Source organism: Pteropus vampyrus, unplaced genomic scaffold (genome assembly GCF_000151845.1).
Source record: "Pteropus vampyrus isolate Shadow unplaced genomic scaffold, Pvam_2.0 Scaffold257, whole genome shotgun sequence".
Taxonomy (NCBI): domain Eukaryota; kingdom Metazoa; phylum Chordata; class Mammalia; order Chiroptera; family Pteropodidae; genus Pteropus; species Pteropus vampyrus.
Window position 1 is genome coordinate 1,066,664 of NW_011889038.1, and position 15,261 is coordinate 1,081,924.

The 15,261-nt window shown below is 65.3% G+C and overlaps 2 protein-coding genes across 2 annotated transcripts in view; both read left to right on the forward strand.

The window, feature by feature from the left end:
* LOC105302045 overlaps nucleotides 1-14,705 on the forward strand; it is a 28,056-nt gene extending 13,351 nt beyond the window's left edge. Inside the window, exons 6-10 of the mRNA XM_023520345.1 lie at nucleotides 3,342-3,423; nucleotides 3,725-3,890; nucleotides 4,082-4,154; nucleotides 11,266-12,081; nucleotides 13,746-14,705. Coding sequence (XP_023376113.1) covers nucleotides 3,342-3,423; nucleotides 3,725-3,890; nucleotides 4,082-4,127 — 294 coding nt within the window. The 3' untranslated portion in view covers nucleotides 4,128-4,154; nucleotides 11,266-12,081; nucleotides 13,746-14,705. The remainder of the gene's footprint in view (nucleotides 1-3,341; nucleotides 3,424-3,724; nucleotides 3,891-4,081; nucleotides 4,155-11,265; nucleotides 12,082-13,745) is intronic.
* LOC111729351 lies at nucleotides 10,147-14,705 on the forward strand. The gene is made up of 2 exons (XM_023520353.1): nucleotides 10,147-11,303; nucleotides 11,928-14,705. The coding sequence occupies exons 1-2, from the start codon at nucleotides 10,183-10,185 to the stop codon at nucleotides 12,283-12,285; spliced, it is 1,479 nt and encodes a 492-aa protein (XP_023376121.1). The 5' UTR covers nucleotides 10,147-10,182; the 3' UTR covers nucleotides 12,286-14,705.
* Nucleotides 14,706-15,261: the final 556 nt, after the last annotated feature.

The window sequence follows — 15,261 nt, forward strand, 5'->3', positions numbered from 1 at the left end:
GGCAAACTCAGGCTGGAGGATGTGGCCGCCGGCCGACTCCTGACTTCTCTGGACGTGCCCCGGGTCCCCGTGAGGCCCTGGGCGTTCGGCATGGCGTGACCCAGGGCATTTTCCCGTGTGAGTCAAGGGCACACTGTGTTCATCGCCGTCAGCAACTAGCTCGTGTGGGGAGGATGTTTCATGCTGAAGACAGGAGTGGACGAGGAGGGGCAGAGCCTCCTGGGGGTCCGTGTGCCTGCGGCTCTGGTCCACAGCAGGGGCTCAGCCTCCTGCCCTGCCGCCTGCCCCCGGCAGTACCCACCGAGGCCCCAGGCCGGGGACAGGCTAGAGGCTGGGAGGGATTCCTCCAGGCGCCAGGCCCGAGTGCGTTCTCACAGGTCCTCCCAGGGCCCCGGGGTGTCAGCGATGGGTGCGCCCACCAACCCCGCCAGGCGCAGAGCCTGCATCGCCTGCAGTCGTGTGTGGAGCCCTGTGGGGCAGGCATCGCTCTCCCTGTTACAGGGAGGAAACAGGCCTGGCGAGGTGAGGGGGCCCGTCCAGGGTCAGCAGGCCGAGCCAAGCCGGGAACCCAGTGGCCCGGGCCACCCCGCAGCTGGCTGCTGGAACTTGGGGCTGCTGTGCTCCTCAGGGACACCAGTGTGGCGTTCCCTGTGACCCTGATGCAGACAAGGGCCCTGGCCATCCTCTCCCCCACCACATGATTTGAGGAAGAGGACAGCTTCACGAGGCTCCGCTAGCCCCAAGGGGAAGTGATGCTTGCTCAGATTCTTAAAGGCGCCGAGGACAAGTGACACATTTGTCCACCTCAGAGCACGGTGACTGGACACGGGCAGAGAGTAAGGACGGGCTGGCCGCGTGGGCCGATGTGGCCAGGCACCCCTATGTGCCAGACGGGACCTCCCTGCACGGGACCCCAGCGGTCGCTCGGCCTCACTTCTCTGTGGCCGTCATTGGGACAGGGGGTGGAAGGATCGGGGGCAGCTGAGTGTCCTGGAGGGAGGGCATTCTATAAATGCTTTTCCAAGATCGGAGGGCACGCCCTGGCCCCGGCACGGTCCCCTGGGCGCCTGTCCTCGTGAGTGTTCCAGCCATGGCCACGTGTGGCACCTGTGTGTGTCAGGGACTGAGCCAGGGCCCAGAGCACACCTGCCATGCAGCTGGAGGGCCACTCACCTGTCAGGATGGAAACTCCACACACCGTGTGTGTCCAGAGTGGGCGCGGGTGGCCTGCGTGGCCTTGTCCTGTTCTGCCTCACCTGCTCCTGGACGCTGGAAGCCTGTACTCCGACGCCAGCGTCAGCCAGAGTCACGTGGAATTGGGCCTTTTGCAGAAAAGCAGGCCCTCAGGCGCTGGAGGGTGGGCGCTGTGGTGAGCCGCCCATGGGGGTGCCCTGTGAGCCTGAGCTAGGCTGCGCTTGCCGTCCAGAGGGAAGAGTGGGTGTGCGCCCCATCGGCTCTTGGTGCTGTTTCGGGGTCCTTTCCTGGGTAGGCCCCAGGGTTGCTGTCCCGTCAGCCCCACCTGGAGATATACCCCAGTCCAGGTGTTCCACATGACGGAGCAGCAAGCGGGGTTTCCCAACCATGCCATGGGGCGGGGGCGTCTCCTGCGCCTCAGGCAGTTAGGCCCAGGGGTGTTACCCAGCACCACTGCACTCCTGGGCCCCAGAGTGGGGGTATATTCAGCCGATCCTGCTGGGAAGAGGCGGGGAGGGCGTCTCGGGTATTAGGCGAGGGCTGTGGGGCTCAAGGCAGCCCCTTCTCGGGGTGCCCCCCTCCAATAGGTAGGTCAGTGATGTGCTTGGGGCCAGAGGCCCCATCCTACAGCTGGGGAAACTGAGGCTTAGAGAGGTTCCAGGCAGCAAGTGAGGGGGTAGGATGACAACCCAGAGCTACCTGACTCGGGGTCCTGAGCCCACACCATGCGCACAGGGCGCCTTGGGCTCCCAGGTTCTCGTCTCTGTCTGCACGGGGCTTGCTGCTGCAGGCTCAACCTGCACGTCAGGGCTGGGAGTCTGAGCACACCCTTGGGAAGCCACCACCAGGTCCCTTCCAGCCTCTTAGGGCCGCACGAGCCCCAGGAAAGCCAGTGCCAGGGACCAAGGACAGTGAGGAGGAAGCTGTGAGCTAACGTGGTGACCGGGTGGCTCCCAGCCCGGGCAGGCGGTTCTCACAGCTCTCGCCCTGTCCATCTAAAGAGCACGAGCCCAGTTCTGGGTGAGAGGGACTGCCGATGGTTGTGCCCCGGAGAGGTTGGGGACAGCTGCATTCTTGCCTCTGGGGGTCTGCGGGAGCCTCATGTGTGCCTGGTGTGCTCAGGAGCGTAGGTGGGCACCGGGGACGTGGTGCCCAGCGCCCTCCCTCCTCCTGGTCACCCCCCTCACACTCGGCCTGGGCAGAGGTTTGAGAAGGGACTGGGCGCAGATTCCTCATCCGCCCGGGGTTCTGGCCAAAGCCGAGGAGGTCTCCCCGCTGTGGCCAGTGGGGTCTTGGGCTGGATTTGCCGCGTGTTGTCACAGTGAGCCACTCTGCTGCGGGGGACGCTGCATGCCCCGAGGCGTACGTGACCCCAGAGAGTGGCGGGAGCAGAGGGGCCCGGCCTGGGCTTGCCCTGAGCTGGACGCTGGCTCCTGGGCCTTCACTCAGCTTGCAGGCCGTGGTGTCCTTGCTCGGTTGATCCTGGGTGTCCCCTCACTGGCTAATTCGGGAAGGTTCCAAAGTCCCGCTGTACCTTGTAAGTCCCAGGTCGTGGGCATTGTTCCAAGAGCAAGTAGGGGGCACTTCCTGTCATCATGGGTGCCTCCTGCGTGCCCGGCACCCCACTAGGCCAGGGGACACACAGCTGCATGAGTGGCAGCCCCTGCTGCAGAGCTGCCAGCCTTGGGGGAGACAGGCAGTGCAACTATCTATGAGCTGATTCTGAGGGACCTGCAGCCTATGGGGGAGCCCTGGCCCAGGAGGCCTCCCTGAGGAGGTGACTACAGCGTGGACAGGAAGTAGGCCTTTGATGGCGGGAGGACATCCCAGCCCCAGGGAGCAGTAGGTGCCAAGGCAGGGCCGAGCAAAGGGTGTGGGGCGCTGAGAAGGGATGACTGCACTCTGCCAGGAGCAGGCACCCCAAGACCTGCCAGCCCCCTTCTGCAGACACTGCGAGGGAGCCAGCGGTCGGGGGTTGTTTCGGGGTGGTGCGGGACAGTCACACGAGGCTTTCCTTGTGGTCCTTCACCTCCAAGTGAAATTCCGAACCTCTGGGCACTCCGGTTCCTGCAGCCCCCTCCTCGTTCCTGGGGTCACGTCCCACCAGGCCCGCTGAGCTGACTCCTTGGTCACCTTGTGTCTTGCAGAACGTGTCTGATCCCAGAGCACCCCCGAGAGAGGGGGTCCCACAGTGGCCTTTGGAAGATGCTCTAGGAACGCACAGCCCAGGTAAGATGGCCTTTGCCCTGGGCCTGGACAGCGAGGTGACCTGGGAGCCGGGTGGCCCAGCCAGGAGGGGAATGTGGCCCCATCTATCAGGAGACCCCAGCACCACCCCGCCCTTTTGAGCCCCAGCCTGCAGCGGGGCCCAGAGTCCCCGAGGGTGGAAGAGACCCTACACCAGGACCAGGAGCGAGGGCGCAGAGCAAAGGCTTCCGTGGGCTGCCGCGTGCCATCGGCCCCCCAGCTGCGTCGCCCCCACCCTCCTGGCCCCTCACGCGCCATTTCATTGAACTCCCCCCGTCCTAAGAGCCCAGGCCGAGAGGGGCCCTGAGCGCCTGCTCCCCATCCGGCCCGCTGAGCCCGACTTCGAACTCGCATCTGGCCCCCACGTCTTTGCAGCCACCTGATGCCATCCGCTGCCCTTTGGAGGAGTGGCCCCAGAAAATAGGGGTGTTTCAACCCCAGTGTTTCAGGTACAAATTCACATAGATATGCAGAGTTTTTGGCCCTTTATGGTCCCCCAAAAGGCAAAAGGCTTTGGGTAGCCTCTGAGCCGTGCTGGTCTTCACAGGGTCTTAGGGCAGGGTACCTCTGTGGGACACGTGTGCCCCACACACACCGGGGGGCCTCGCAAGACTTAACCAGTGCCCCTCTCTCCTTCCAGGTGTCACCCCTTCTTCCTGACCACCTTGTTCCCCAGTGACGCCTGAAGCTTAGATGACTGTGGCCTCCCTCAGGTCAGTGCAGTGTTTTGAATGTTGACGTTCGGGACTACCCACCCCCTCCCTCCAGGTACCACCCCTGACAGGGCATGCTGGAAACAGGGCACGCACGCTGTGGAACACACACGCACACGCACATGCACACGCACACGCACACACCCCCCACGGCCTCTGGAGGAGCGAGGAACAGGTGGGCACCTCTCGCACGTTTGCGTGGGCTCAGCTGGGTCCCCGCCGGCCCTCCGCCCCCCTGTTTCTGCAGCCAATAGTCCAGGGTCTGCGAGCAGTCAGGGGCTCGGCCAGGTCTCCCCCAGGAAGCGGGATCAGGACAGTCTTTTGGGGTCCCATCTGCACATCAGTCGAGAAGCTCCCTTTGAGAGCAGCCGGCCGTCTCGGCATGTCCGTGGCGGCGCCCAGCGCTGGGCTGGGTGAGCATGGGCGGTTCGGTGGAGCAGAGCTCGGGCTCAGCGGTGGAGAAGGTCCTGGCCTGTCATGGCTGCCTCATGGCCCCGACAGGGGGCCTGTTGTCCTCAGAGCCTGCCCGCCCCTCCCTTCCCGAGTGCAGACTGTCGGGCCCACTTGGCTGATTCAAGCCTCCTGGGAAGTCTGTGAGGCCAGACAAACATCAGCTCCCTCCCCGTGTTGGCCAGGGGCAGGCCCGCCTCCCCGGTCTGTGTGGAGAGGACCCCAGACTGCCGCATCTGGGCCCAGGACCCCTCTGCCATCTGGGCCTTGCGTGTTTATAGGTTCCGCTCGCCTGCCAGACTCCGCAGACGCTGTAGGGCTTTTGTGTCTGCACGCAGGGCCTACACCAGCCGGTGCCTGAGGGTGGGGTGGGACATGGGTGGGGAGGGGGGGAGCCCCTGGGGACACCAGGGAGGGGGAAGTGGAGACGTGGGGGGAGATAATGGAGGACAGGGAAGAACAGCGTGGAGGCAGCGAGAAAGCAGGGCAGGGCCCGGGGGAGAGAGGAGACGCAGAGCCTAGCGGAAACTGCGGGGGCCGTGCTGGGGGAACGGGGCCTGCGGGTGCAGCTGGCCCCGGGCGTCCGATGGGGCCCGCTGGGCTCTGCCCCAGGCCAGCCAGCTCAGGTCCTAGCTCAGGGCAGCGATGGCAGTCTCCGGTGTCCAAACGAAACCCAGGCCCCAAGAGGTGTGTCCCTCACAGCTGCTAGGGCACCTGGTCCTGACCCCCAAACCCTGACAGACATGCAGGAGGCCACAAGGGCGTGTCCCCAGGAGGACGGGGGTCCCAGGGGCAGCAGGTTCCCAGGCCAGAGCGATGGGGGCCGTGCACAGTGGCCGAGGCCCGGGATAGGCGTCACCCCCTTGTTCAGCCCCAGCATCACCACCAGCAAGGCCGACTCATCAGCTCTACTCCACTCATCCAGAAATGGAGACGGGGGGCTGGGAGTAGCCCAGTTTTGGCCTCGCCTGCCGCCTGGAGGGGTGTTGGGTCAATTGGGGGCTCTGCAGGATGACAGCTTGGGCTGCGGGAGCATCAAAGGTTTGAGGAGACAGTAACTTGCTTGAACTTGCAGGCCCTGTTCCCACCTGTGAGGGGGTGAGAACAGAGCCCACCCAGCCTGGCCGGCTTCGGGGGCTTGGGGATCCCGAAGGCCCTCAGTGCTCATTGAGGAAGGGAGAGTGAATGTCTCAGGCGTGGTGCTTCCTGGCATCCTCTGGTGTGGAGGAGTCTGGCCCTTCTAGTGGCCGTGCGACCTCGCAGATAAACAGACACTTCTCGGTCTCAGTCTCATCCCCAGAACACCTGGGAGAACCGTGGCCCCTGCTGGCTGTGTGACTGTGGCAGTAACTGAGCCTCTCTGAGCTTGTTCCTTACCTGTAGATCGGGCTGTAACAGACACCGACTGAGCCGCCCGGGGGTGAAGCTCGAGTCAGGGCCTGGCAGGTCAGAGGTAGTGGGTGTTTGCACTTGCCCCGTTTCCGACGGGAACTGTGTGCCCAGGAAGTGACAGGCATGTTTGCAGCCATGTCAAGCAAACAGGGACTCGAACCCAGGGTCCTGCAGCTGTGAGGCTCACTCTTCCCCTACCAGGCACCTATGGGAAGCTCCGAGGAGAAGCTCCTCCTGGGAGGAGTCCTTGGTGAGGACGGCTGTTTGTTCACACCCGCAGAGTGTGACCCAGGCACTCGCTGTGTGCCCGCTGTCGGCCGCGCCCTGCTCTTCAGAGGCTCCAGGCCAGCGGGTGTTTGCCAGGGCAGTGGGGACACCAGTGAGGGGTGGATTGTCACCATATAGGGCAGAGGCCATGAGTTTCGAGAAGTGGTTGGGACTGGTATAGCCAGGTGTGGAGCTGCGGCCAAAGGAGGTCGTGAGGGGTGTGGTTGAGCATCCTACGGCAAGTCCTCCCCATGTGTCCTCGGTGGCCGCCCAGTGCTGCCGACTGCCCCTGTGCCCACTGGCACTGGGCAGGAAGGAGCCGCCTGGCCTGGCTGACCTCGACCACGGGGGTGGTATGTGCTGAGTGTCCCTGGAGTGCCAGCCTCTCAGGACACCTGACCAGAGGCTGCCCCGACCTCGGACAAGTGAGAACCACCTTGCGCAGTCTGGGGGGCCGCAAGCCTGCGTTCACCCCCTGTGACCCGTCAGTGGTCAGCGCCCCTGTCAGTGGCCAGGCCGCCTCCCCTGTGAGGTGGGAAGGCACAGGCGCCAGTGCCCTGGGCAGAGTCCATCCTGGCACTAGCCAGAGCCCCTCGAAGGGGGTGACGGGGCCCCAGCACCTCAGGGAAGCTGGGAGCTTGGGCAGGGAGAAGGTTCCAGAAGCGGCCCTCCCTGCCCACCTCTCCGGCCAGGCCTTCCCAGGCCTCAGCACAGGGCGGGCGGCCGCACTTCCAGGCTGGACGTTCCTCCTCGCTGCCGCTTCGGGGCACGTCCCCTGCTCAGGCCGCCGGCTGCCTCTGTCTTCCAGGGGCTCACGAAATGGCCGCCACGGCCCTCCGCCATTTCGTGTGTGAGGCGGGCGGCAGCCCTGGGGGACGGGGGAGGGAGGGCGGCCACTGCCGCCCACGGCCCCGGGAGGCCTGGCCGGAGCCCAGCGCGGCCCCCGCCCAGCCTTGGCACAGCGGCACCTCGGCAGGGCGGGTGGCGGCCCCGGGCCCCGCAGGGCAGACGCCGCGGACCGGGCCGGGGCGCGTGGTCAGAGCCGGGCTCCTGCGGGGGCCCCGGCAGCCTCGGGGCATCTCGGGGGGCCGAGGGCTGTGCGGAGGACACTGGCGCCATGCACTGCAGGACAGCGTCGGCCGCCGGCCTCAGTGGGTGGACAGGGGTGCGGCGTGCCCGCCCGCAGGCACCCGGCCGTCAGGTCCGCAGAGGGCGGTGGAACTCCCGGTAGAAGCTCACAGAATGTTCCGCCGGGAGAAGTAGGGACTGGCACTCGAGAGAAGTGTGGGCCTTCGAAAAGGACGGACGCCACGTCCCCGGCAGGGCGGGGTGGCGCCGGGCGCTCGGGGACAGCCGCACCCTGCTCCGTGTTTGCCCGGGCAGCTGCGGGTGGCAGGGCGCACAGTAGGGCTCCCGAGCCAGGAGCGGGCTGCCTTCCCCGGACCCCTGTGGCCCAGCCAAGCCCTGCCGCCTGGGAAGGTCGCTGGACGGCGCCCCAGAGCCCCCTCCTTGCGGTTCCCAGAGAGGACGTTTCGTGGCCGAGAAGTGAGGTTTGCTCAGGCTCTCCCCTCCCTCTGGGGACGGTGAGCCGCCCAGGCCAGCCCCGGGTGTCCCACATGCCAGGCCGAGCCCAGAGCCTCCTGGGGACAAGGAGCGCCCGGCTTCGGGGGCGGAACGGCCGGCCCCAGGGGAGCCGTGTCGGGGGGGCTGCCACAGGCCAGGCCTCCCTGCCTCCTGGTACTTTTAATGATGACGTCCTCCCCCCCTCCCCTTTTCTTGCCTTGTGACCCAGACTGCGGCCTGAGTTGAGAATATTTTCAGATAAATACGCGCCTTTGCGGTTAAAACGATTACCTAGCGGTCGAACGCCAGCGGGGTCGGGGAGGGCCCCGCGTTCTGGCTTTTCCCTTGGACACTGAGCAAACCGTGAGCTTCGCCCTGGGGCGTGAGCAGCTCCCCCGGCTGACACCCCCTCCCGGGCACAGGCTGCACCTCTGGTCCTCCCAATAGCCCCGGCCCCACTTCACAGAGTGGGCAGCTGAGGCCAAAGGCCTGAATAACTTGCCCAAGGCCCATCGTTAGTTCAGAGCTGGGGTCAGAGCCATGGCCTGGGAGTCCCCAGAGCCAGCCACTCCCAATCCCCTGAGCCCATGTCCCCCACGATGTAGATGTGTCCCCCAGAGCAGGGCTGGAACCCATGGTCCTGGGCTGCTAGGACCGCTTAGCTTCTCAGATGTTATTCTTGGGAGCTTCTGAGCTCTGGCACCTGAGGGGACGTCTGCCCCCACTGTGGGCCCTGCCCTGGGAGGCGGCATCGGGCCGAAGGACGGCCTGGCCCTGCCCTGGGGAGTACACGTTCCCCCTGCCCAGCCACCTTCCACCGAGGGCTCGCAGGTCTCTGGGGATGGGACAGCAGGGAGCCGGGGCGAGGCAGACTCCCACCGATGGGAGACCCCGACTTGCAGCACATAGCATCCGTCCCAGGGGACCTACAAGCAGCGGTGCTGACAAGGGGTCACTAGGGGGCTCTGAGGAGGAAGGCGGGCTGGGGTCTAACCTTGACCCTGGGGCCAGGGCTCCTGCCTGAGAGTGACATGCGCCCCCACCTTCGTGGCCCAGAGGTGTACAGCTTCCTGCGAAGAAGCTGGGGTCAGAGAAATCCTGATTCTAAGTCTGGGTTTGCCCTTTGTCCCCATGGCGTGGTCTTGGAGACGCTGAAGCCATTGGGCCCCGCACTGGGCCAGCTGTCGAAGCCTGAGGCAAAAGAAAAATTCAGTGACCCTGGTCTACCTTGTCTTTACGTTCGACATTTTTATTTCATGGACTTTAGCATTAGCTCATTTTTTAAACTTCACATGAAAGTGTCTGTTTGGATGCTGAGTTTTGGCGCCCCATACGCTGAGTGCCCGGCCGTTCTCCCGGCGTCCTGGCCCTGCCTGGCACACAGTGGGAGCGCGGCCCCGGCCCGGCCCATTGGTCACACAGTGCTCAGTGCACACATCCTGTTAGCGCGTTTGCAGAGCGCCCCGCCCCCCGGATGCCACCCCCCAAGTCTTTTTCCCAGACTCCATTGTTGGCATGGCTTGCTGAGCAGAAACACTGGCCACTTTATGGGGAGAAACTTAATCGGGGCGATGGTGGCGGGGGACAGCCGTTGGGGGTTGTCCCAGCTCCCGGTGGCCCCAAGCCAAGCCCGAGGTGACTTCGGGGTGACACCGTCTGTCTGCCTTATTTGCTCCAGACATTCGCTTGGCTCTGAAAGGGCCACCTGCCCACTAAGACCTCCCCCCACACACCTGTTCCCACAGGCCTGGCTCCTCCCACCCCGGGCCTGCCCAGCGCCCTGCCCACGGGCAGACGCTACGAGACGGGCAGGGCCGGCAGTGGCAGCTGGCAGATGGCAGAGCGAGTGCCGACTGCTCACTCCCCGGCAGCCGTGCTCGGGGGAGCCTTTCCTGCCCCGTGCCCAGCCCCGCTGCCAGGCCTCGTCCAGGCTGGCTGGAGGGGTTCCTTTGGTCTGTCTCAGGACCCCCGCCGGCCCCTCCCCAAAGAGAAGGGGGGGTCTCTGCTGTCCCTCCAGAGGCCGGAGGCCCATGGTCACTCCGAGGGCTGTAGGGCAGGTAGACCCAGCAAACCATGCTCCCCAACACACAGGACTGGCGCCTTGTCTCCCACCAGCTCAGATATCACCACGAACTGGCCAGAGACCCAGCAATGTCAACCCCATTCCCCACCCCCACCCCATAAGCCCTGGGGTGTTGGCTAAAGCAAGTGCCAGGTTCTGTGTGAACCTGCCCTTGGTGGGAGCGAAGCCCGAGTAGGGACCCTGCTGGGGGTCACGGTGTCTGCTTCTGGGTCACCTGGGGGCCCGAGTGGGCTGTGAGTGTGGGAGCCGCCCCAGGCCCCGGTGGGGCGCAGGATGCCGCCACTGCTCACAGGCAGCGCGCACGCCAGCTACTCCCCTGCCGTAGCCCACGAGTTCCAGACGGGAGGCCTCGGGCCCAGGAGGGCAAGGCTGTCCCCGGGCCAGGCAGAGCCGAGCTTCACGTTGGGGCCCCCAGTGGGCAGTAGAGAGGTGCACCTGTGTGGCGACAGACGCGGGGCCTTCGTGGCGAAGGAACAGGAACCGGAACCAGTGGGGTGGTGCTCCTGGCAGAGGACAGGCAAGGCCAAGGCCTGGAGAGCGGACGGCTGGCAGACGGACCAGGAGGGCGGGGGGAGGAGGCAGACATCCCCTGGGGTGGGGGAGCCAGGGCCAGGTGGGGCCACAGAGGTCGGTGCAGGGCAAGGCTGGGCAGACCGCAGGGGTCTGGCCCCAGGTCTAGCATCTGGGGCTCATGTGAGTGGTGCTCCAGCTGGCCAGCAGTCTGGCCGCGTCCTGGTCTTACACCTGTTTCTTCCCTTGGGGACTGATCTTGCTAGTTTCCCCCGTGTCATCCGGGAGGGCACTGCTGGAACGGGCCGGAGCTGGTGGGATTGCAGGGCACGAAGTGAGCCCAGCCGAGGCCTCGGCCAGGTCCCGGAGCCTCCTGCCTGGGTCTCCTCGCGAGGACCCAGGCCTCAGTCACCAGGGTCCAGGAACCTCAGCCTCTCCCGAGCCCTCTCTGTGAAGTGGGAGTTTCGGACTCCCCTCCGCCCAGGTCTCTCTAACGGCCAGGCGCACAGGGGGACAATGCCTGGCCTTTCTCCCCTGGAGCCTCCAGGCCCCAGAGCACGTGTGAGCCTGGCATGGCGCTGGCACCAGCACGGGAGAGCCAGAGCCCTGACCGTTCAGGTCCTCTCTGATCCGGCATCGTCCAGCACAGGGTGGGTGGCCACAGCAGCCATTTCGTCTGGACTCTTGCCCCAGACCAGAGGCCTCGGCGAGACAGGTCGGACTGAAATGTGGGGCCCGTGGCAAGCGGCAGAGGGGCGCAGGGAGGAGGCACAGAGCAGAGGACACAGATGCAGCTGCGTCTCTGACACACCTGACGCCGGTTCCTTTCTCCTAAACCCCAAACAGGTCAGAAGTGGCACTGAGGTGGGAGCGCCTTCCCCACGGTGAGCTGGTGAGCTGGGAGTCAGGACGGGCCCCTGGGCCGGGACAGTGCCCCTGAGAGGGGCACCTCGCCCCCTGCCCCACCCTCGCCAGCCTGAGCCCACAGGAATCCCCGAGCTTCTCAGTCACTTCAGGAAGCAGGCTGGCCGGTCTCCGTGTGGGTGCATGCCCACTCCAGCTGAATGCCCGGGTGACTCACAGGATGGCATGGGTGACATTGGGCACCACCGCATGCGCCTTCTACCAGCCCGGCTCTGGGAAGTACGGGAAAGGGTGTATGATGGGGAGGGGTGTGTTCAGACCCGTGTCCCTCCGGGTCTGCTCCGGGCCCCGCCGTCTGGCACAGAGGTCTCGAGATGGGACCTGATGGTCCACTGCCAGACCTTTGCCCAGCTGTCCCCTCCAGCTGAAGCCGCGTCTTTCCGTGTCCTCCTGCCGGCTCTTCAGCGCACCCCCAGCTGACACACCTCATCTACCCGTGATGCACTTGTGACATTGAACCTTTGACCTGCTGGTCCCTGAAAGTTCTGTCTGGCCTCCCCATCAGACTGGACATGGCCTGAAGGAGCCTTGGTTCCTTACAGCGTGGATGGGAGGAGTGCTCACCCCTCTGTCTCCTTCCCCAGAGCTCACAGCTGCAACCTCCTGCCCCCACCCCCGCTCATCCTGCTTCGAGGGCGGTCCCCGAGGTGGCCCCGCTCTCTACCCAGCTGTGAACCAGCCCTGGATGTGCCCCTAATACACCCAAGCCGCCTGCCGTCGACCCGAGACGTCACACAGGTGAGTCTGGTCTGGAGTAAGAAGAAAAGCCACCTGCGGAGAGTCAAGTCGTATCTGTCTCCCACACTGGGCTGGGGGCCTGCGGGTCTGGGGAGGGGGCTTGTGGAGACAGCCAGGGTGTGTGTCTGTCTCCCTGCCCCTCGCCAACCCTGGGGAGTGGGCCCGTTGGGCAGTCCCTGGCTCCCAGCTGGGGTGGCAGTGTAGGCTCTAGAGCTGAAGCTGGGTGCTGCTGGACGCCCCTCGACAAACAAGGCAGAATCTTCCTGCCAGAGCACTCACCATTGAGGGGGGTCTAAGGAAGACCCTTGGCCATTGTCCCCTTAGCCCCTGCCCCAGAGCCTGGCTGGCTTTGCCAGGAGAGTCCTGTTTGCCAGCAGGGAGTCCAGGTGGAGATGGGGACAGGACCAGGGACCCTCTCACGCGTACTTCCTGCCAGGGCCTGGAGGGAACATGGGGCGCCCGTGAGCGCAGCCAGCCAGGTCCCCAGAGGGGAGCGGGGCTGCCTCGGGCATTCGTGGCTTCTCCAGGTGACTGCACCTCATTCTGTGCATGGACGGTGCTGGGCACGGGCCCTGATGTTTTCGTCGCTAGCCGAGGGCCCCAGGACTTAAACTCTGTGCTCCTTGGGGGAGAAGGGTACAGCACTGGGTGCCCAGGGGTCCTTCAGAGAGCAGTAGCTGCCCTGCTCATTGGGACCGGGCACACGGCCTCTCTCTGTGGCAGTAGGCAAGGCCCAGCCTGGCAGAGCTCGAGAGTCACCTCTTTGTCCCCCATCCCAACCTGGGGCCAGGCCCTCTCTCCGTCTGCAAAATGGGATCAGTGATCTTAGCTTCAACAGGCCTGTGCTTATGAAATGGCACGGCCCAGCTTGCTGCCTGCCTGGAGGAGGTGGCCTGCTAGCAAGGGTATGGAAGAGGTTTGGGGGAAGGAGAGCTCAGAGCCCTCCTCATTCTAGCCTCTGCTCAGCCACCCATCAGCCGTATGACCTCCCGTTACCGCTCGCCTCACCAGCTTTTCCTCAGAGTCCCCCAGGAAGGCGGTGGCGGCGGTGGTGGCTGTGGTTGGTGTTTGTCGAAGCTGACTCTGTGCTCTCAGGCACTGAGTTCGGGGCCCTTGGGAGGTGCGCGCCGTCCCCAGGGGGCCAGGTTCCCTTTGGGAAGAAAAGAACAGCATCCTGCAACCTGTTCCAAAGGGAGGACAGCTCAGGTCACCCTGGACAGCAGGCCCAGCCCGACCAGAGCGCACGGGGAGGGGGCCCGCCTGTCCAGGGGCTGGCAAGAGTAGGCCTGAGGCCACAGGCTCATCTCGCAGCAGCAGGTCGCCAGGGAGGTGGCCAGGTGCAGACTCACCGCACCTTTCTGACACGCTGGCCTCTAACAAATGACAGCCTTCTCAGCGTCACCAGTGCGGGAGTCCCACGGGACATCATGGCCTCGTTCGTCCAGATGGGAGACATCCAGTCTCCCGAGTCACTTTCCCAGAATCCACACCGACTTCCCCTCCTCCCCCGCCTTTCTGTCTCGCCCCTGCTTGGCGGTTTCCTGCCCCCACTGCGGTGGGGCTGCTCCCAGGACGCTGAGCCACCTGCTGGAAGCCCGCGCCTTCGGCGCCCCTGGGCCTGGCGCCAGCCCCGCTCACCTGCAGCTCTTTCTTCCCCCCTCCAGGAGGTGCCTCCCGAAGCCGTGAAGTGCATCCATCTCGGCGCCAAGACTGACGGCCCTTTGGGGTGAGGTAGTAGGTTGTATAGTTTGGGGCTCTGCCCTGCTATGGGATAACTATACAATCTACTGTCTTTCCTGAAGTGGCTGTAATAGCGGCGGTGGACAGCGTCCAGGACCCCGGCTGGGGAGGGGTGCGGGGAGCAGCCTTGGCAGGATGGGGGTCGGGGGGTCAGTGGCTGCCATGCAGGAAGTCTGCAAGGCCTAGGTTCCGCTCGCTGTGTGACCTTGGGCAGGTCCTTGGACCTCTCTGGTCTTCAGTGTCCTCATCTGTAAAAATGGGCAAATGAGGATTGGAGGCACTGGGTGAAGGGCCCAGAGCGGGCCGGGGCTCGGAGATGCCCTTCCCTCCCCCCACACCGCCCCGAGAGCCGGCGGACCTGGGGGGACAGTCTGCAATCCTCCCTCCCTGCCCCTGGTGTCAGGCTCCTGTGCGCCAGGAGGAGGAGTGTGGGCCCGAGGATGGTGGGGTCAGCTGAGCCTGGGCTGGGGTTGCGGGGCAGCACCCCAGGGAGACCCACGGGGCCTGCCCCAGTCAGCACCGCCACCCCTACGTCCCCTAGCCCGCCCTGCCCAGTGCCGGGCTCTGGTTAGAGGCAGCACCTCTGTCCTGGGGGGAGGGAGGGAGGCCAGGGCTCCATTCCTGGTCACCGGCCTTTCCCAGCAGTACGAGAGAGGGGTGTCCTCAGGGCACACCACAGCCTCTTGGGCACAAGCCTGCCCTCTGCCCACCGCCGCAGGTGGATGGCGTGGGCCGCCCTGTGCATGGGGAGACCAAAGCGCCGTCCGCATGTCCCTCCCGCCCCGCGCCGGCCCAGCCCTCCAGCGCTGGTGTCCATGGACCCGGGACCGGCATGGCGCGGTGGCGTGGACGGCAGGCCCTCCCACAGCCGGGGGCTGGCGGGGTGAGGTAGTAGGTTGTGTGGTTTCAGGGCAGTGATGTTGCCCCCTAGGAAGATAACTATACAACCTACTGCCTTCCCCGAGGAGCCCAGTGACACGTCCCCACGGGAGGGCCTGACCCATGCTCGGCGGGTGACTTGGACCTGGTGGGAGGCCACGGTGTGCACAACTGGACATCAATAAAGGCTGTTCTGACGTGAACTTGGAGTTGGCCCTGTTTATTCTGGAAGCCCAGGGCTGGGCGATGGAGGACTTGGACCTCTCTGCAGTGCTTGGAGCTCATCTGCCTTAGGGGAGGGAGCGTGTGCCATGTCCAGGCTGTTGGGAGTCACCAAGCTTGCCTGCCTGTGCTCCGGGCCCACCCATCCCGGCAGCCTTCAGGTGGGTTCAGTCTTGGACCCCGGACCCCAGCCCATTCTTCACCCCATTCATGGCCCCTTTGAGCTCAGGGCTATGGGCCCCAGGCACCAGAGGTGTCACTCAGCCCCAGCCTGGTGGAGCAAACCCCACAGGGCAGTCCCCTTGCAGGTGGCCTGGGCCCAGTCTGCAGCTCCAAGCT